We start from the raw sequence: 22,133 nt of genomic DNA, 5'->3' as shown, positions 1-22,133 counted from the left end.
AAAGAAAAATACCGAGAAAGGAAAAGAAACAAAACTCAACTTACTACTAATCTAACCTACAACTAACCAGAGTGTATATTTAAGTCTCTTACGTTACTCAAATGAGAGAAAGAAAAAAAAAACCAACGGATAACACAGAAATTGGGTAGTGAGATACATGCTCGGAACGTGTGAACGTCAAATGTAACAAAACCCGTATTCGTGTGGGATTCCTCTCCCAAGGGGCTCCGGACCAGCCAGGTTCGTAATCTCAATTAAATAAAAGCCCTTGTTAGGATAGCCGAAATATCTGTATTCATATAATTCAAGAAGGGCTGCCATATTTTATGAAATAATTTGGTCTTTCGGTGCACCATATTTGTAAGGAAGTCAAGGGGAATACATTCCATAATTAATCTGTGCAATTTGAAAGTCCAGGGGGGCCCTCAGCCACCCAGTTTACCAAAATATTTTTTCTTGCACAGAAGAGAGAATAGAAAATAGTCTCTTCCCGTACATGTCCAGGGAGGGAAAGTTTGAAAAGCCCAAAAGGAGAGATATAGGGTCCACTTTAATTTCCGTTCCTAAAATTTCTGTTAGGGTACTTGCTACTTTACTCCAGTATCTATGGATCTTATGACAGGTCCATAGGCAATGTACAAGAGTGCCCACCTCTATTTTACATTTGGGACACATTGGAGATACTCCTGCCTTAAATTTTGCCAATCGATCCGGTGTTATATGGGCCCTATGAAGTATCTTCAGCTGGATAGCCTGAGTTCTGATACAGATAGTGATTCTTCTGGCATTTTCCCAAATGTCATTCCACATTTCTATAGAGATTTCTAGTCCCAAATCCTGATCCCATGTTTTAAGCAGATTGTCCATATCTCCCGATACTTCATCATGTAGTAAATGATAAATAGTACTGACGGAAGATACCCCCTTTGGTCGTAGTACTCTACATTCTCTGTCTGATTTATAAAGACTATCTAATAACGTGATCTTCTTCTGTATATAATCTCGAATTTGGAAGTATCGAAAGAGGTCTCCATTAGGTAACCCGAATTTCTGACACAGCTGTTCAAAAGACATCAGGACCCCATCTTGAAATAGGTCCCCTAGACATGAGATACCCCTGGATCTCCAGAGTTTAAAAGTGGCATCTGTAAACCCCGGTTGGAATCCCCATGCTCCCACTATCTGAGTATAGGGGAATGTTTTATGTGAGTTGCCCTCATTTTGCCGCATTATATTCCAAGCTTTAATTGTTTTTAGTATTATTGGGTTTTTACAGTGATCTGTAATGATTTTCCTCTTGTCTGAAAATAAGACGTTAATAAGTGGGCATTTTACTTGAGAAGCCTCGATGTCCAGCCAGATTGATTGCGGATCAGACAAGACCCAATCAGCTACGTAACTTAATAGGGAACTTAATTGATATTTCCTGAAGTCTGGGAAGTCCAATCCTCCCCTTGCCTGTGGAAGCTGTAGCTTCTTCAGCTTAATGAGGGGCCGTCTATGATTCCAGATAAAGGACCCCAGCCAGCCATACAATTTACGTAGAGCCACCCTCGGCAGCATCACCGGAAGCATTCTCATAGGATATAGGAGACGGGGCAGAACATTCATTTTAATTAGTGCTATTCTACCCAGCCAGGAAATTGGAAGGTCTCCCCATCGCTGGAGGTCCTGCCTTATCCTTTCCAGTAAATGCACAAAGTTAGCCTTGTAGAACTGACCAAATACTGGGGTAATAAAAATGCCTAAATATAAGGAACCCTCCAGGGACCACCGAAAGGGAAAGTGGGATCCGTCCACTAAGTGGGGTATCATAGCAAGGCCACCCATTGGCATAGCCTCCGATTTTGAGAAATTAATTTTATAGCCTGAGAATGTGCTAAATAGGTACGGACATCAGAGGATTACTGAGGAATACAGGGTAATTTTATGTTTACCTATACCAATCCTCGGGGCCGTTATATTAGGATCAGCCTGTATAGCTTCTGCTAGTGGTTCAATTATTAGCGTAAATAACAATGGCAAGAGAGGACATCCCTGATGGCAGCCCCTACCCACACTGAAGCTATCCGAACCTAATCCATTGGTAACCACAACTGCTTTGGGATCACCATACAATGTTGAGACCCATTTGGTAAACACCTTTCCAACGCCAAACCTTTCCAATGTGTAAAACAAATATGACCGTTCAACCCTATCGAATGCCTTTTCCGCATCTAATGAGAATGCTACTCCTAGTATCTTTCCCTGGTGGCAGGCTTGAATCATATTCAAAACCCTTCTAATATTATTGGATGATCTACGGCCCTTATTAAACCCTGTCTGATCCTCCTTTATGATATGTGTCAATACCCTTTCTAGTCTCAATGCTAACGTTTTAGAAAGGATTTTAAAATCTACATTTAGCAAGGATATTGGTCTGTATGATGTACAATCTTCTGGGTCCTTTCCTTTTTTTAAGGATAAGAGAGATATTTGCCTCTTTCAGCGAAGGCGGGAGACAGCCCTGACTATATGCATAGTTACACATGTCCATAAGTGGACCAGCCAATATTCCTGTAAATTCTTTATAGAATTCAGCTTTAAAGCCATCTGGGCCAGGTGCCTTACCGCTCTGATGTTGCCTGATTGCGTCAAGTATTTCTTGGACTTTAATTGTATTATGGATCCGGAGCATTTAAGACCGATACCTGTTCCGGAGTTAGGCCCGGAAAGGTCAAATTTTAAAAAAATGATTGCATCCTCCTAGTCCTGTCTTCACAATCCTGCGATTTATATAAATCAGATTAAAATTTTCTAAAGATTGCATTAATCCTTTTATGATCATGAGTCAAAATACCCGTACTTTCCTTGATAGACGTGATAATTTGAGGGGCCTTTTTTATTTTGCAAGAAATGCTAAGTATCTACCCGGTTTGTCGCCAAATTCATATAACCTTTGTTTTGCAAATAATATTTCCCTCTTAGCCGTTTGGGTAAGCGTGGTATTTAGAGCTGTCCTAAGGGCCGTAATCCTTTGCAATTTGATAATAGAAGGTCTGTCAGTGTATGCTGTTTCAGCTGCTTTTAAGCGAGCTTCGAGCAGACGCTGTTGTTCTCCCTTTAATTTTTTCTGGGTCGCTGAGTAGGAGATGATCAAACCTCGCGTGTAAGCTTTGATGGTCTCCGACATCATTGATGGGTTGCTAGCCATACCTAAATTAATTTCTAAAAAAGTTTTAAATTCTTGAGAGAAGCACTTTACAAATTTACTATCTTTCATTAGGAAAGGGTCCATACGCCATTGCAGAGGGCATGTCTCATTGTTCCTTGCCTTGATTTCCATATATACAGCAGCGTGGTTGGAAATTGCTATACTACCTATTTTACAGGATGATATGGAATTTTAAAAAATCGAGGGGGCAAAAAACATATCAATTCTGGTATGACATTTATGTGGATTGGAGTAAAAAGAAAAATCTCTGTCCTGTGGATGAAGACATCTCCATACATCTACCAATCCTAATTCTTTCTTCAGATCCACCAATTGTCTAGATCTGGGAGATACTCCTGCAGTACTCTTGGGAATCCTATCTATTTCCGGATCCATAATACAATTAAAGTCTTCCCCTATAATTGTATGACGGGCACCAAGAGCCATCAATTTTGAGAAGACTTCCGTTATAAATTTAAAGGGGTGTGCCGGTGGGCAGTACAAATTTAAAATCCCATATTCCTCTCCATTTATAAGGGCTTTAGTCAGAATATATCGTCCAGATTCGTCTTTTATCTGATTTAAGATTTTGAAAGGGAAATTCTTCCGAATAAGAATAACAGCTCCCCTGCTTTTTGAGCTAAAAGAAGAAAATAAGGCCTGATCAAATCCACCCTGTCGTAATTTCAATTGTTCTTTATCCAACAGGTGTGTCTCCTGCAGGAGAGCTATATCAACTCTTTCTTTCTTGAGATTTGATAATATTTTCTTCCTTTTGACTGGCGAATTACTCCCCTTGACATTCCAGGTGCACCACTTAACCAACTGATCAACCATAATCATCTGGGCAAATCCGAGATCCCTCAGGAGGGGAAACCCTATCCAGAACATCCCGAGCATAGAGCATATAAAATTCACAAAAATAAAGGCTCTCTAATACACTCACAACAGTATAATAAAAAAAACGTATTTAAATGGAGATTTTCCCCCTTGTACCCAGGGGGTGTCACTTCCTTTCCAAAGGTTCATCATATCCTCTCCCAACCAGTGCCCCACCCTTGACCCAGGTGCTCCTCAGTAGGATGAGGAAAATTCAAATATACTACAAAGCTAGAGTTAACAGTGAGCAAAGACTCAGATTTATATGTGCTTTAAGTTCCTCGAGTGGCACTAAATGTCGGAAGTCTGTTGAAGTCACATTTTCACAGAACTCCAAGTGTGGCTAAGCCGACACTGTGTATACAAGTTTTCCTTTATTCATTCATGGAATGTAGGTATCTCTGTCTAAACCAGCTTTGATTGCGCATCCCTAATTGCTCACAGGGCAATTAAGAGTCAGATACTTTGCTGTGGGTCTGAAGTCACATGTAGCAAGACCAGATAAGGATAGTAGTTTCCTTCTCTAAAGTTTAATGTAACTTCTGTTTTTCAACTCTGTCCCCCTAAAAAGGAACCTGTGGCTTTAACAATCTGCACTGTTACCTTGAGTTATTTCTGCATCCATATGGGGAGTTTACATGTCAGGCAGAGAACAGTTGAAGTAAAGAGAATTGGGGGTCTTGTGGAGACACAGGGCATTGAAGGTTTTGCTAACATTCTTCCTGATGGGAACTAAACCTGTCAGCAGCAATATAGTTTGTTAACATTTCTCAAATCTCTGATAACACTGGAAAAGTCTGTTGCAATTTGTGAAAATCCATTCAATATGGTTTTATTTGGCCTCCTGAAAAATGTTAACCCCAGTGTCTGAGCTTTGCTTTTCACTCAGTGTTTGAAACCTGCTCTTTGAAAGTTGTCACCTGGTGGTTATGGTTTTCTATTCATGGCATGTGGGCATCACTGGCTGGGCTGGCATTTAGTACTCATCCCTAAAAAGCGTAGGTACACACACACACACACACACACACACACACACACACACACACACACACACACACACTCTTCAGGATTTTGCCCTAGCGACAATGAAGTGGAAAAATATTTCCTGGCCGGGATGGTCTATGGCATGGAGGGAATCTGTTGCCTGTCTCTGTTAATGCTGCCTTGAAAATGTCAGCAAATTGGATATCCTGTTATGCCTGGTGAAGGGTCTGATAGATGGAGGGGTGTCTCACTAAGTGTTATAAACTGGAAAAATTATAATTATGCCCATTAATGCTGCATCAGTATTTGTAGTTTAACATTGATTCCACCTCCAGAACCAGCCCTGACAGATCTATTTATATAGCAATTATAGTGTCATAAAATATCCCAACAGTTAGTCCAAATCCAACTTCCCCCTCTTGCCACTTCTTCGAGCTCTCTAGAATTTCACTTTGGTAATTGCTCTGCCCAGACTTAAGGGCAATTTAATAACAATGTTCAAAATTACAAGGAGTAACACAGAAAAAATTACTTCCACTGGCAGGGGGATTGATAACCAGGCAACAAAGACTTCAGATAATTGGCATACAAACAAGGAGAAGATGGGGAGATTTTCTTCTTAATCATTCATGGAAAATGAGCCTCACAGGCAGGACCATTATTTATTACCCATCCCCAATATTTAATCTACTCTGTTATAACCTGGACTGCAATATCTGAAAGGATGAAGGAAGGAGACTCCATAGTGACTTTAAAAAGGGAATTGGATACATCACTTAGAAAAGAGCAGCAACATGGAGAAAGAACATAGAGCAAGAATAGGCTATTCAGCCCCTCAGTACTGCTCCACCATACTAGATCATGGCTAATCATTTACCTTAACACCATTTTCATGAACTATCCAACTTCCCTTGATCATTAGTATCTAGAAATCTATCAATCCCTGTATTGACTATTCTCAATGACAGAGCATCCTCAGCCCTCTGGGTAGAAAATTCCAAAGATTCACCCACCTCTGAGTAAAAAAATTCCTCTTCATTTCTGTTCTCAATGTCTTGGGAGTGATACTAAGTGATTCCCTCTTTCAACGTGATAGTGCAGGTACAAAGAACTGAATGCCCTCCATCTTATCTCTAAGATTCTCTAAATAATGGACTACCAAAATAAGCCTTCCATTTTATAGAAACAAACGTCACTTGGTGAAGAACTTTGGTCAGATTGTTTGGTCAGATAATTTGTGTAACTTCATTTAATTGAGTAAAGTGTTGATCATCTTTTCTTTTCAACTTTCAGCCAGATCTCCTGAACTTCAAGAAGGGCTGGATGTCCATTCTCGATGCTCGCGGTGAGGTGAGTGTCCATCTACAAAGTTGTACTGTGCAATTTTTCACCGAAAAATTAATTGTCATTATGTCTTTGTCAATTAGTCCAACTAATCTACTATCAGCATTTTCAATCTTTTTTTGAACACCCGAATGCCTTTTTTCTCAGTTGTTAACATAGATTTGATAGGACCCTGGGGAGTGTTGTCAAATAGAGAGACCTAGACATTCAGGTACATAGTTCTTTTGAAAGTTGCATCATAAGTAGATGGGTGGTAAAGAAGACATTTAGCATGCCTTCATTGCTCAGTCCATTGAGTATAGGAGTTGGGACATCATATTGCGGTTGTACAGAACACTGGTGAGGCCACTTTTGGATTACTGTGTACAGTTTTGTTCAACCTGCTAGAGGAGGGATATTACTAAGTTAGAGAAGGTGCAAAAAAGATTTATAAGAATGTCACCAGGAATGGAGGGTTTGAGTTATAAGGAGAGGCTGGATACACGGGACTTTTTTCACTGGAATGTAGGAAGTTGATTAGATTAGATTAGATTAGATTAGATTAGATTAGATTACTTACAGTGTGGAAACAGGCCCTTCGGCCCAACAAGTCCACACCGACCCGCCGAAGCGAAATCCACCCATTCCCCTACATTTACCCCATTTTTTTTAACCTAACACTACAGGCAATTTAGCATGGCCAACTCACCTGACCTGCACATCTTTGGACTGTGGGAGGAAACCGGAGCACCCGGAGGAAACCCACGCAGAGATATTTAGAGATATTACAGATATTTAGAAAAACATGAGGGGCAGAGACAAGTTGAGTGGCAAAAATCTAGCGTAGGGGATTTTAAAACTAGAGTGCATATTTTTTAAGGTGAGAGGAGAAAGATTTGAAACAGACCTCATTGCGACTTTTTCACACAGAGTGTGTTTGCACGTGGAATGAACTGGCAGAGGAAAAGTAGATGCAGGAACAGTTACAATATTTGGACAGATACATGAATAGGAAAGGTTTAGAGGGATGTTGGCCAATTGCAGGCAGATGGGACTGATTTTTGTTTGGGAAACTTGGTCAGCATGGACGAGTTGGACTGAAGGATCTGTTTCCGTGCTGTGTGAATCTGGATCTATGACTGAATGACTCCATGACTCAATGAATCTGTCACTAAATCTGCTTTAGAAGTGGCCATTAACTGCAATCTCACTCCAATGTTGATAATAATTTGGATTTCTGTCGGATTCTGTTCTAGGCAATAGACTTTTGAAGATGATAGCATAGGGTGAGAAGACTGTTTAACTATTTTAGTTAAATAATGATTTGATAGTGCCAGACTTGAGTACTGCTGAAAAAAAACATTTTGTCAAAGGTGTTTGTGTGGCAATTAACAGGACTTTTTCTTTTCATTCACGGGATGTGGGCATAGCAGGCTACTTATTGTCCATCTCTAATTGCTGAGCGGGCAGTCAAGAGTCAACTAAATATTTGAGGGTCTGGAGTCACATGTAGGCTAGACCAGGTGAAGACAACTGTTTCCTTCCCTAAAATACATTAGTGAACCAGGTGGGTTGTTCCGACAATTGGCAAGGGTTTCATGATCATCATTAGACTCTTAATTTGATAGGATATCAATGTAAAGTACTGCCCCTTTACCTAACTTGACTCCATTTAGGTAGTAATCTGCCTTCCTGTTCTTGCCACCAAAGTGGATAACCATACATTTATCCACATTAAACTGCATCTGCCATGTATCTGTCCACTCACCTAACCTGTCCAAGTCATCCTGTAATCTCCTAACATCCTTATCACATTTCACCCTGCCACCCAGCTTTTTATCATCAGCAAATTTGCTCATGTTACTATTAATACCATCTTCTATATCGTTAATATATATTGTAAAAAACTGCAGTCCCAGCACTGATCCCTGCGGTACCCCACTGGTCACTGCCTGCCATTCCGAAATGGAGCCGTTTGTCACTACTCTTTGTTTCCTGTCAGCCAACCAACTTTCAATCCAAGTTAGTACTTTGCCCCCAAAACCATGTGCCCTAATTTTGCTCACTAACCTCCTATGTGGGACTTTATCAAAGGCTTTCTGAAAGTCCAGGTACACTACATCCACTGGATCTCCCTTAACCATCTTCAGAGTTACATCCTCAAAAAATTCCAGAAGATTAGTCAAGCATGATTTCCCCTTCATAAATCCATGCTGACTCTGACCTATCCTGTTTTTGTTATCCAGATGTATCGTAATTTCATCCTTTATAATAGACTCCAGCATCTTTCCCACCACTGAGATCAGACTAACTGGTCTGTAATTTCCTCCTTTCTCTCTCGCTCCTTTCTTAAAATGTGGTACAACATTAGCCACCCTCCAATCCGCAGGAACTGATCCTGAATCTATCGAACTCTGGAAAATAATCACCAACGCATCCATGATTTCTAGAGCCACCTCCTTCAGTACCCTGGGATGTAGACCATCAGGCTCCGGGGACTTATCAACCTTCAGACCTAACTGTCTCTCCAACACCCAATTCTTGCCAAATATAAATTCTCTTAATTCAGGTCCTTCAGCCACTGTTACCTCAGGGAGATTGCTTGTGTCTTCCCCAGTGAACACAGACCTGAAGTACCAATTCAACTCTTCTGCCATTTCTTTGTTCCCCGTTATATATTCCCCTGTTTCTGTCTTCAAGGGCCCAATTTTAGTCTTAACCTTTTTTTTGCCTTTCACATACCTAAAAAAGTTCCTTTATATTTTTGACCAGTTAATCTTCGCACCTCATTTTTTCTCTGCGTATTTCCTTCTCAGTAATCCTCTGTTGTTCTTTAAAAGCTTCCCAGTCCTCCATTTTCCCACTCATCTTTGCTATGTTATACTTTTTCTCTTTTGACTTTATATGTTTCTTAGCTTATCTCGTCAGCCGCAGCCACCCTTGCCTCCTCATAGGATCTTTCTTCCTTTTTGGAATGAACTGATCCTGTATCTTCTGCATTATACCCAGAAATATCTGCCATTGTTCCTCCACTGTCATCCCTGCTAAGGTATTGCACCATTGAACTTTGGCCAGCTCCTCCCTCATAGCTCCATCGTTCCCTTTATTCAACTGAAATATTGTCACTACCGATTGTACCCTCTCCCTTTCAAATTGCAGATTGAAGCTTATTGTATGAAGGTCACTACTTCCTAATGGCTCCTTCACTTTGAGGTCCCTGATCAATTCTAGTTCGTTGCACAATACCAGATCTAGAATTGCCTTCTCCCTGGTCAGCTCCAGCACCAGCTGTTCTAAGAATCCATCTCTGAGGCACTCCACAAAGTCTCTTTCTTGAGGTCCAATACCATCCTGATTTTCCCAGTCTACCTGCATGTTGAATTCCCCCATAACAACTGTAGTAACATCTTTGCGACAGGCCAATTTCAGTTCTTTATTCAACTTCAACCCTACATCCATACTACTGTTTGGGGGCCTGTAGATAACTCCCAAGAGGGTTTTCTACCCTTAGAATTTCTCAGCTCTATCCACACTGACTCTATGCCCCCTGATTCTAGGTCCCCCCGTGCAAGGGACTGAATATCATCCCTTACCAACAGGGCCACTCCACCCCCTCTGCTCGTCAGTCTGTCCTTACGATAGCATGTATAGCCTTGAATGTTCATTTCCCAGGCACTGTCCACTTGAAGCCACTTCTCAGTTATCCCCACAATATCATAGCTGCCAATTTCCAAAAGAGCCTCAAGCTCATCATCTTATTTCTAATACTTTGTGCATTCATATATAGTATTTTTAATTTGTTACTGCCCTCACCTTTCCTATCAACCCCTATTTCACTCAAACTTCCGGCATGATCCCTTTTTGAGTTTTCTGCTTCATTGATACCGTTGTCACTCTAAACTTCCCTTGTTCTAACTTTCCCTTCAATTTCCTTCTTAAACTTCCAGTTTGTCTCCTCCCTGTCACCCCTGTCAGATTAGGTAATTGACTGTTGGTGAGGCATGTATGAGGATCTATGGGGCTACAATTGAGGAACCTCAGCCCCTGTAATTATCCAACATCAGTGAGGTTCCTGTAAGCTGTGCAGAACAGAGTGCAGGGACGATGAGCAAACTGACAATGGCACTTTGGTAAAGGGAGTCATTAAAATGCGGGAAGGAAATAGGACCATAATAGTGGGTGGGGACACCATAATTGCTGTAAATAAGTGCTATTTCTGCAGTGAGTGGGAGTCCCAAATGCTGTATCATCTGCCCAGTGCCAGAGTTAAAGACATCTACCTTTGGACTGAAGAAGGTTGAGAGAGAGAAGAGGGATCCAGTAGTCCACGTTGATAGCAATGACATAGTGTCCAGGAAACAATGTTGGAATCCAAATCGGGATCAGACTATCTTGGATATGGTGATATGTAATGAGACAGGTTTGATCAATAATGTCAGAGTAAAAGATCTCCAAGGAAACCGTGATCATGACATGGTAGAATTTAGCATTTAGTTTGAGAGGGAGGAACTTGGATCAGAAATCTTGCTAAGCTTAAATAAGGATAAGTGCAAAGGATTGAGGACAGAGCTGGCGAAGGAGGGCAGAAGCAAGGATGGTTGGGGAACAATGGCAAATGTTTCAGAAAATAGTTCATGACTTACAGAAAAATACATTTCCTAGCGAGGAAGAAGAATTCTAGAATGGGGATAAGAGACTGGGGGGTGACCTTGCAGAGATTTATAAACTTAAGTAATCGTGGATCGATTGAATAGCCAAGATCTTTTTCCCCAGGATAGGGAGTCCAAAACTAGAGGGCATAGGTTTAAGGGGAAAGATTTAAAAGGGACTTCAGGGGTAACTATTTCACTCAGAGGGTGATGCGTGTATGGAACGAGCTGCCAGATGAAGTAGTGGATGCTGGTACAATTACAACATTTAAAAGACAACTGGATGGGAATATGAATAGGAAGGGTTTAGGTGAATATGGGCCAAATGCTTGCAAATGGCACTAGATTAATTTAGGATATCTAGTTGTGAAACTTGGAAGAGTTCAGAAAATATTTACCAGGACGTTGCCAGCGTTGGAGGGTTTGAGCTATAGGGAAAGGCTGAAGAGGCTGGGGCTGTTTTCCCTGAGGCATCGGAGGCTGAGGGGTGACCTTATAGAGGTTTATAAAATCATGAGGGGCATGGATAGGATAAATAGACAAAGTCTTTTCCCTGGAATGGGGGAGTCCAGAACCAGAGGGCGTGGGTTGAGGGTGAAAGGGGAAAGATATAAAAGAGACTTAAGGGGCAACTTTTTCAGGCAGAGGGTGGTGTGTGTGTGTGGAATGAGCTGCCAGGGGAAGTGGTGGAGGCTGGTACAATTACATCATTTAAAAGGCATCTGGGTGGGTATATGAATAGGAAGAGTTTGGAGGGAGATGGGCTGGGTGCTGGCAGGTGGGACTAGATTAGGTCGGGATATCTGGTTAGCATGGACAGGTTGGACCAAAGGGTCTGTTTCTGTGCTGTACATCTCTATGACTCTTTGACTTTATTAAAACATACAAGAGTATTAGAGAACTTGATAGGGTAAATGCAGAAATGTTGTTTTCAATAGTGGGAAAGTCTAGGAGCAGAGGGTATGATTTCAGAATAAGGATCACCCACTTAAATCAGACGAGGGAAAATTTTTTTCTTTTCAGAGCATTGTGAATCTATGGAATTCTTTACTACAGAGGGCTGTTGGGACTGGCTTGTTAAATATACTCAAGGCTGAGATAGACAGATTTTTAATCAGTAAATGTTTTAAGGGTTATGTGGAGAAGGCAGTAAAATGAAGTTGAGGATTATCAGCTTAACCATGGTCTCATTGAACAATGGAACAGACTCATTGAGATGAATGGCCTCCTGCTCCTACATGTTACCGTCTTATGATGAATGGTCTCCTTTATTTTTTGATGCTATAATTCAACAATTGCCAAAATGTAATGATCTGGAGTCTTGTCCATGAACCTGGTGAGTTTAACTACATTTAATAAAATAAAACATAATCTGGGATCCTGTGGCTACCTGAGTCTTGTCAAGATCACTTTCCCTTTTTTGCTCCATCAACCGAAGCTGAGACCTTCCAGGAGTAGTGTATATTGTGTGCAACTCTGCTATTAACTGCGTAAATGTCAGGGGCTGATACAGGGTCTGATGATTTTTTTTGTTGTTGAGCTTCCCTCCTCAGGCGTGAAATGATCTGATTTGTTTGTTTCTTTCTCAGTGGAAGAAACACTGGTTTGTTCTGACAGACTCCAGCCTGAGGTATTACAGAGACAGCACAGCAGAGGAGGTAAGAGTTTTCACCAGCCAATAGCTTCACCCACCCGAGAACCCAGTGCCAGTTCATACTTTTCCGAAAGAGAAGGTTATTGTTCGTAAAGAAGCGCATGTAGGGCAGAATTGATCATGGCTCAGCCTGTGTAGGCCTTTAGTGGGTGAAATACCTTGCAGGTTATTTTGGTTACATGGTATGAACTGGAGCTAAACATATCTCCCAGTATGAAGATTTATTTTTAGCACCCAATTTTGATTCTAATCACCATAATTGAGAAAAAGACAAATCCTCCATTCATGAAGATAATTCACAAGAAACATCAAAATAAAGAGAATATAGTATTTATACTGAGAGGAGCGTGCTGAATAGTTGGCTGTTTGAAAGTCTTGTTTTTGAATGTGGTGTTGATTCTAAATGCCATAATTTGAATTGAAGGAATGAACAAAACTCACGCACTGTTACCACCAGGTGAGCAATAAAGGTGATATACCTTTTAAGGGCCCCTCAAAACCTAATTCAGTTACTAGTTTCATCTGAATCAGTTGGACAGTTTTCTGGACTGGTTTCCTCTCATTCAGCTGCGCATCAGTGCAGAAGGTAAGGCAGAAGCTTGGAGAAGTTTTCAGCCAGAGGTACCAAATGGATGATTAATCTCAGCCTCCTCAAGTGATCCCCAGCATTACAAATACCAGTCTTCAACCAATTCGATTCACTCCGCGTGATATCAAAAAAAGTTGGAGATACTGGATAGTGCAAAGGCTATGGGCCCTGACAACATTCCAGCAATAGTACTGAAGACTTGTGCTCCAGAATTTGCCACTCCTCTTCCCAAGCTCTTCCAGTGTAGTTACAACACTGGCATCTCTTCAACAATGTAGAAAATTGCCCAGATATGTCCTGTACACAAAAAGCAGGACAATTCAACCTGGCCAGTTACAACCCCAACACTTTACTCTTGATCATCAGTAAAGTGATGGAAGGTGTCATCAGTTGTGCTATCAAGCAACACTTTTGCTCATTAATAAGCTGCTTAATGATGCCCAGTTAGGGTTCCTGAAGGACTACTCAGCTTTTGACCTCACTATAGCCTTGGTTCAAACATGAACAAAAGGGTTGAGTTCCAGAGGTGAGGTAAGGTGAGAGTGACAGCTCTTGACATCAATACCGCAACCGATCAAGTGTGGTATCAAGAAGCCCTGGAAAAACTGGTATTAATGGGTATCAGAGGACAAACTCTGCTGGCTAGAGTCATACTGAGCACATAGAAAGATGGTCATGGTTGTTGGAGGTCGGTCATCTTCACTCCAGGACATCTTTGCAGGAGTTCCTCAGGCTAGTGTGCTAGGCTCAAGCATCTTCAACTGCTTCATCAAGGACCTTTCCTCCATCATAAGGTCAGAAGTGGGAATGTTCACTAATGATTGCACAATGGTCAGCATCATTCATAACTCCTCAGATACTGAAGCAGTCCATGGTCAAATGCAACAAGATCGGGACAATATCTACTTGGGCTAACAAGTGTCAAGTAACATTCATGCCACACAAATGCCAGGTTACGACCATCACCAGTAAGAGACAATATAACCACTGCCCCTTGCTTTTCAGTGGTGTTACTATCACCGAATCCCACACTATCAACATTAACCACAAACTCGCCGCATAAATACACTGGCTGCAAAAGCATGTCAGAGTTTAGAAATACTGTGATGAGTAACTCACCTCCTGACTCTCCAAAGACTGTCCATCATCTGCAAGGTAAAGTCAGGAGTGTGATGGAATACTCCCACTTGTGTGCAGTTCCAACATCATTCAAGAAGCTTGACACCACTCAGGACAAAGGAGCCCACTTGACTGACATTATATCCACAAGCATCCACTCTCTCCACCATTGAATGTTCAGTCACAGCAGTGTGTACTTTCCACAACAGTCACTTCAGAAATTCACCAAAGATCCTCAGACAGCACCTTCCAAACCCACAACACTTCCATCTAGAAAGAGAAGGGCAGCAGATACATGGGAACACCATCACTTGCAAGTTCCCCTCCAAGCCACACCCCATCCTAATTTAGAAATATATTGCTATTCCTTCACTGTTTCTGGGTCAAAATCCTGGAATTTCGACTATAATGGCATTGTTGGTCAACCCCACAGTAACTGGACTGTAGCGGTTCAAGAAGGCAACTCACTACCACCTTCAAGGGCAACTAGGAACGAGCAGTAAATGCTGTGTTAAGAAGCGGGTGTTAGGTTAGGCATTAGTTGCCAATATGCATTGAAGCATTCATGAATGAATATAAGCACTGTGGGAAAATAGTGCCCTTGTGGAAATGTCACTGGGCCAATAATTCAAGGTTCAAATCCCAGTTCTGAAGAAAGGTCATTGGACCTGAAATGTTAAGTTTGCTTTCTCTGTACAGATGCTGCCAAGTCCTGCTGAGTTTGGGCAGCAGTTTTCTTAAAAATATTTCAGACTTCTAGCATCTGCACTTCTTTGTTTTATCAAATCCTATCGTGGCAGCTAGTCTCAAGATTCCTCACCTCAGTAATGTGACTCTGAAGGTGTCACTTTTCAAAGTTGATCATAGTCAAAACACCGAGAAGCATTGTTGTTAATACCCCATCTGATGTCTTTTAAAGAAAGAAATCTGCCATCCTTACCTGTTTTCTGCTATATTCCAGACCACAGGAGTGTGGTTGACTCTGAAATGGCCTAACTAACTACGCAGGTAACATGCGCTGGACTTGCCAGCTATGTCCACATCCCAGGAGAGAATAAGGAGGTGAAAAGCCTCCTTGGGATAAGAGTGGTGTTGTGGTGATGTCACTGGGTTAGTCTTCCACGGGCGAAAATGAGGACTGCAGATGCTGGAGTTTAGAGTCGAGAGTGTTGTGCTGGAAAAGCACAGCAGGTCAGGCAACATCTGAGGAGCAGGAGAGTCGATGTTTTGGGCAAAAATGAAGGGTTTTTGCCCGAAATGTCGATTATCCTGCTCCTCTGATGCCCAAATGAATGCTTTGAGAATGTGGGTTCCAACCCCTCTGGAAACTAAGACGAAGGTATTTTGTTGGGAGAACGTCAAGAGTTATGTTTATGTCCAATGTGGTATGAACACCTACAGCACTAAAATGATACAAGCATGTGGTTAAATTGTGGACTCAATACCTCAAGGTCCATTTGTGGTGAGTAGCAGAGATACACTTGACAGATGCTGGTTAAACGCATTAGGGAGAAAGGTACAGAAAGCTATGCTGATAGGGTTTATTGAGGGAGGGAAAGGAACGTCCCATGGGGCCATGTCTGCTGTGTCTTCAATTTAATTGTGTTGACCAGTTTAGCTGGCATCTGAAACCTGCATCATGAACAAAGGAGAATCATGCATGTTCATCTTGTTTAGAACATAGAGCAATATAGCACAGTACAAGCCCTTTGGCCTTTGATGTTGTGCCGACCTTTTATCCTACTCTAAGATCAAACTAACCTATGTGCCCTACATTTTACTGTCATCCATGCACCTATCCGAGAGTCGCTTAAATGTCCCAAATGTATCTGACTCTGCTACCACTACAGCCTGTACATTCCACACACCCACCACTCTCTGTGTAAAGAACCAACCTCTGACATCTCCCCTAAACCTTCCTCCAATCACCTTAACATTATGCTCCCTTGTGATCGCCATTTCTGCCCTCAGAAAAAGTCTCTGACTATTCACCCTATCTATCTCTCATCATCTTGTACACCTCTACCTAGTCACCGCTCATCCTTCTTTGCTCCAATGAAAAGAGCCCTAGCTCCCTCAACCTTTCTTCATAAGACATGTCCTCCAGTCCAGGCAACATCCTGGCAAATCTCTTCTGCATCTCTCTAAAGCTTCCACATCCTTCCTATAAAGAGGCGACCATAACCAAACACAATACTCCAAGTATGATCTAACCAGGGCTCTGTGGAGCTGCAGCATAACCTCGCGGCCCTTAAACTCAATACCCCTGCTAATGAAAGCCAACACACCATACGCTGCCTTAACAAACCTATCAACTTGGATGGCAACTTTGAGGAATCTATGGACATGGACCCCAAGATCCCTCTGTTCCTCCACACTGCCAAGAACCCTGCCTTTAATCTTGTATTCTGCATTCAAATTCAAACTTCCAAAGTGAATCACTTCACACTTTTCCAAGTTGAACTCTATCTGCCACTTATCAACCCAGTTCTGCGTCCTGTCAATGTTCCGTTGCAACCTACAACAGCCCTCCACACTATCCACCACTCCACCAACCTTCGTGTCATTGGCAAACTTACTAACCCATCCTTCACTTCCATATCCAAGTCATTATAAAAATCACAAAGAGAAGAGGTCCCAGAACAGATCCCTGCAGAACACCACTGGTCACCGAGCTCCAGGCTGAATACTCTCCATCTACTACCATCCTCTATCTTCCATGGGCCAACCAATTTGGTGGGCGGCACGGTGGCACAGTGGTTAGCACTGCTGTCTCACAGCGCCTGAGACCCGGGTTCAATTCCTGACTCAGGCGACTGACTGTGTGGAGTTTGCACGTTCTCCCCGTGTCTGCGTGGGTTTTCTCCGGGTGCTCCGGTTTCCTCCCACAATCCAAAGATGTGCGGGTCAGGTGAATTGGCCATGCTAAATTGCCCGTAGTGTTAGGTAAGGGGTAAATGTAGGGGTATGGGTGGGCTGCGCTTCGGCAGGTCGGTGTGGACTTGTTGGGCCGAAGGGCCTGTTTCCACACTGTAAGTAATCTAATCTAATCTAATTCTGTATTCAGACAGCCAAATTTCCCTGTATCCAATGCCTTACTTTCTGAATGAGCCTACCATGGGGAAGCTTAACAAACGTCTTGCTAAAATCCATGCGCACCACATCCACTGCTCTACCTTCATCAATGTGTTTTGTCCACATCCTCAAAAAATTCAATACGGTTTGTGAGGCAAGACCTGCCCCCCTCAAAGCCATGCTGACTATCTCTAATCAAATGATGGTTTTCCAAGTAATCATAAATCCTGTTCTCTCAGAATCCTCTCCAATAATTTGCCCAACACAAGACATAATACTGACTGACTGACTGACCTATAACTCCCAGGATTATCCCTATTCCCTTCTTGAACAGGGCATACCATCTTCCACCCTCCAATCATCTGGCACGACTCCAGTGGACAGCGAGGACGCAAAGATCATCGCCAAAGGTGCAGAAATCTCTTCCCTCGCTTCCTGTAGTAACCTTGGGTATATCCCGTCTGGCCCAGGGGACATATCTATCCTTACATTTTTCAAATTTTTCAGCACATCCTCCTTCTTAACATCAACCTGTTCAAGTATATCGGCCTGTTTCACATTGTCCTCACAAACGACAAGTTCCCTCTCACTATTGAATACTGAAGCAACATATTCATTGAGGACCTCCCCTACCTCTTCTGACTCCAGGCACAAGTTCCCTCCCCACCCCTGATCAACCCTACCCTCACTCTGACCATCCTCTTGTTCCTCACATAAGCGTACAATGCTTTAGGGTTTTCCTTAATCCTACCCATTAAAGCGTTTTCATGCCCCCTTCTAGCTGTCCTAAGTCCATACTTCAGTTCCTTCCTGGCTACCTTGTAACCTTCTCGAGCTCTGTCTGATTCTTACCCCCTCAACCTTCAGTAAACTTGCTTATTCCTCTTGACTGGATGTTCCTCATCCCTTGTCATCCAAGGTTCCTTCACCCTACCATACCCTTCCTTGCCTCAGTGGGACAAATCTATCCAGCACTATCAGCAAGTGCTCCCTAAACAGCCTCCACATTTCTGTCGTATATTTTCCTGAGAACATCTGTTCCTAATTTAGGTGCCCCAGTTCCTGCCTAATAGCATTGTAATTCCCCTGCCCCCAATTAAATACTTTCCCATTCTGTCTGCTCCTATCCATCTCCATGACTATAGTACAGGTCACAGAGTTGTGATCACTATCACCAAAATACTCTCCCACCAAAAGATCTGACACCTGGTCTGGTTCGTTGCCAAGCACCAAATCCAATATGGCCTCCCCTCTAGTCAGCCGATCTATATATTGACTCAGGAATCCTTCCTGGACACACCTGACAAAAAAACTGCTTCATCCAAACTGTTTGTTTGAACTAAAGATATTCCAATCAATATTAGGGGAGTTAAAGTCACCCATGACGACAACCCTGTTACTTCTGCACCTTTCCAAAATCTTCCTCCTAATCTGCTCCTCCGTGCCTCTGTTGCAATTGGGGGATCTACAGAAAACTCTGTGACTGCTCCTCTCCCGTTTCTGACTTCCACCCAACCCTCCTTGACAGCCTCCCTTTCTGCAGCTGTGATACTATTTCTAATTAGCAATGCCACTCCCCCCCCGCCCTTCCCTTTTTTTACCTCCCTCCCCACTCCACCCATTCCTTTTTGAAGCATTGAAACCTTGGAACATCCAACAACTATTCCTGCCCCTGGGGTATCCAAGTCTCCATAATGGCCACAACATCACAGAGCATGGATCAGTACTTGGAACTTAGTTCATCATCCTTAAGCCTGATAATTCTTATGTTAAAATAGACATACTTCAACCCATCACACTGACTGCAACTTTGTGGATTTGTAGCTGACTGGCTGTTTGCAAATGACACTGGCTTCCAACGCTGTGGAGTTGAGCTGTTAATAAAACTTTTCTTCTTGTCTTCTCAGGCCAATGATCTGGATGGAGAGATTGACTTACGAAGCTGCAATGATGTAACCGAGTATCAGGTTCAACGGAACTATGGGTTCCAGATCCACGTGAGCAGGCTTTCCTCTAATTCTCAATGTATGCTTGGTGTTGTCCACAATCCAGTTTAACTTGAAGCCCGAGATCCTGACTCGGAATTTTCACAGGACCCAATGGCTACCTCCACTATACCTCAACATTTTGGTGGTTGATCCAAGGAAATCCTGGGCCCTCTTGATTTGCAATGCTGCAAGTCACACAACAGCAAAGCACCAAGTGATTCGTGGGAAGTAAATCTTACTTTTATACCAAAGAGCTGCCAATTCGTCAGCCAATTTTCCTGGTCACTCCTTTTTCTGAAGTTGTTCTTGCTTGTTGCTGTAACCTGTGTGAATAATACGAATAACTGGTAGAATGAGACACTTGGTCCAGAGTTTGCATTCAAGGCTATTGCTCTGACTTCAAACTCTTTAGATGTATTCTTCATTCTTAGAACATAGAAAAAATACAGCGCAGTACAGGCCCTTCGGCCCTCGATGTTGCGCCGATCCAAGCCCACCTAACCTACACTAGCCCACTATCCTCCATATGCCTATCCAATGCCCGTTTAAATGCCCATAAAGAGGGAGAGTCCACCACTGTTACTGGCAGGGCATTCCATGAACTCACGACTCGCTGAGTGAAGAATCTACCCCTAAAGTCTGTCCTATACCTACCACCCTTTAATTTAAAGCTATGCCCCTCGTAATATCTGACTCCATACGTGGAAAAAGGTTCTCATGGTCAACCCTATCTAAACCCCTAATCATCTTGTACACCTCTATTAAGTCACCCCTAAACCTTCTTTTCTCAAATGAAAACAGCCCCAAGTGCCTCAGCCTTTCCTCATACGATCTTCCTACCATACCAGGCAACATCGTAGTAAACCTCCTCTGCACCCGTTCCAGTGCCTCCACATCCTTCCTATAGTATGGCGACCAAAACTGTACACAATACTCCAGATGCGGCCGCACCAGAGTCACATACAACTGCAACATGACTCAGGACTCCGGAACTCAATTCCTCTACCAATAAAAGCCAGTACACCATATGCCTTCTTCACAGCACTATTTACCTGGGTGGCAACTTTCAGAGATCTGTGTACATGGACACCAAGATCCCTCTGCTCATCCGCACTACCAAGTATCCGACCATTAGCCCAGTACTCCATCTTCCTGTTACTCTTACCAAAGTGAATCACTTCACACTTAGCGACATTGAACTCTTCTCTGTCTGAATACAGTGTCGATTTCGATTGTACTATTTTAAGGCTTAAAACACTATTCTGTGCCCCATCGTCACCCACCTCTCCAGGCACTGCCAATTTGAGTCCCTCCAGTATGTTCACAATATTGAAGCCCCCCCAGCCATAAAATGCCCATATTCTGCATTATTGACATTGCTTGACCCATTAACCTTCCCTGATTTCATAGCAGCCTTGGTCAAATATCATCCTCTGATGGAGGACACCTGTGGTGGGCGAGTCAGAAGATAACATGGTCTCAGAAACTTCAAAATGAGTGCCAAAGAAAGTAGCCAGAACAGCACCAGGAATGAGGGATTTCATTAATTGAAGTATAGCAATTTGCAGGGCTTTGAGGGGCAAAGAGGGGAGTGGGACTTATTAGATAGCTTTTCCAAAGAATGGACACTGGCACAGTAAATGCCCCCTGCATTCCACTTGGCAGAAGGACCAGTCACCAGAACTCGCAGATAAAAGTTAATTGACAATAAGAACTGCAGAGGGGTGGGAGTATGGAGATAATTTCTTTAACACAGCAAGTTACAATGAGCACATGAATTATGAACAGCAATGGGCCACTTAACCTCTCAAACTGTTCTGCCTTTTGATAAAATCATAGCTGCCCTGATTGTGGTCTTAACTTTTCTGACTACCTCTGATATCATTTGACTTCCTTGTCTATCAAGAATCTGTCGAACTCCAAATTCAAAATATTCAGTGACCGCACTTCCACTGCTCCCTGGGGAAGTGACTAGGGCAGACCCATGATTGTCTAAGAGAAAAATAATCCTTCACATCCAAATTACAGAAAAGGTATCGTTGGATGTCTTAAAGTGCATAAAGGTGGATACATTCCCAGGACCTGATCCAGTGTACCCTCGAACTCTGTGGGAAGCTAGGGAAGTGATTGCTGGGCCCCTTGCTGAGATATTTGTATCATCGATAGCCACAGGTGAGGTGCCAGAAGATTGAAGGTTGGCTAACATGGTGCCACTGTTTAAGAAGGGTGGTAAGGAAAAGCCAGGGAATATAGACCAGTGAGCCTGACATTAGTGGTGGGCAAGTTGTTGGAGAGAATCCTGACGGTCAAGGTTTATATATATTTAGAAAGGCAAGAACTGATAGGGATAGTCAACTTGGCTTTGTGCGTGGGAAATCATGTCTCACTAGCGTGATTGAGTTTTTTTGAAGAAGTAACAAAGAGGATTGATGAGGGCAGAGTGGTAGACATGACCTTTATGGACTTAAGTAAGGTATTCAACAAGGTTCCTCACGGTGGACTGGTTAGTTAAGTTAGATCATGCGGAATACAGGGAGAAGTTGCTACTTGGATACAGAACTGGCTCGAAGGTAGAAGACAGAGGGTGGTAGTGGAGGGTTGCTTTTCAAAATTAAGGCCTGGGATCACAAGGATCGGTGCAGGATCCACCAATTTTCATTTATATAAATGATTTAGATGT

The 22,133-nt window shown here is 42.6% G+C and overlaps 1 protein-coding gene across 1 annotated transcript in view; it reads left to right on the top strand.

Moving 5' to 3' along the window:
- The window catches only part of triobpb (TRIO and F-actin binding protein b), a 133,085-nt gene that overhangs the window by 21,840 nt on the left and 89,112 nt on the right, over positions 1–22,133 (top strand). Inside the window, exons 2-4 of the mRNA XM_060849290.1 lie at positions 6,350–6,406; positions 12,618–12,686; positions 19,373–19,462. Coding sequence (XP_060705273.1) covers positions 6,350–6,406; positions 12,618–12,686; positions 19,373–19,462 — 216 coding nt within the window. The remainder of the gene's footprint in view (positions 1–6,349; positions 6,407–12,617; positions 12,687–19,372; positions 19,463–22,133) is intronic.

Source organism: Hemiscyllium ocellatum, chromosome 33 (assembly GCF_020745735.1).
Source record: "Hemiscyllium ocellatum isolate sHemOce1 chromosome 33, sHemOce1.pat.X.cur, whole genome shotgun sequence".
Classification (NCBI taxonomy): domain Eukaryota; kingdom Metazoa; phylum Chordata; class Chondrichthyes; order Orectolobiformes; family Hemiscylliidae; genus Hemiscyllium; species Hemiscyllium ocellatum.
The sequence above is the reverse complement of the archived record's forward strand: the minus strand, read 5'-3'. Positions and strand labels throughout refer to the sequence as shown.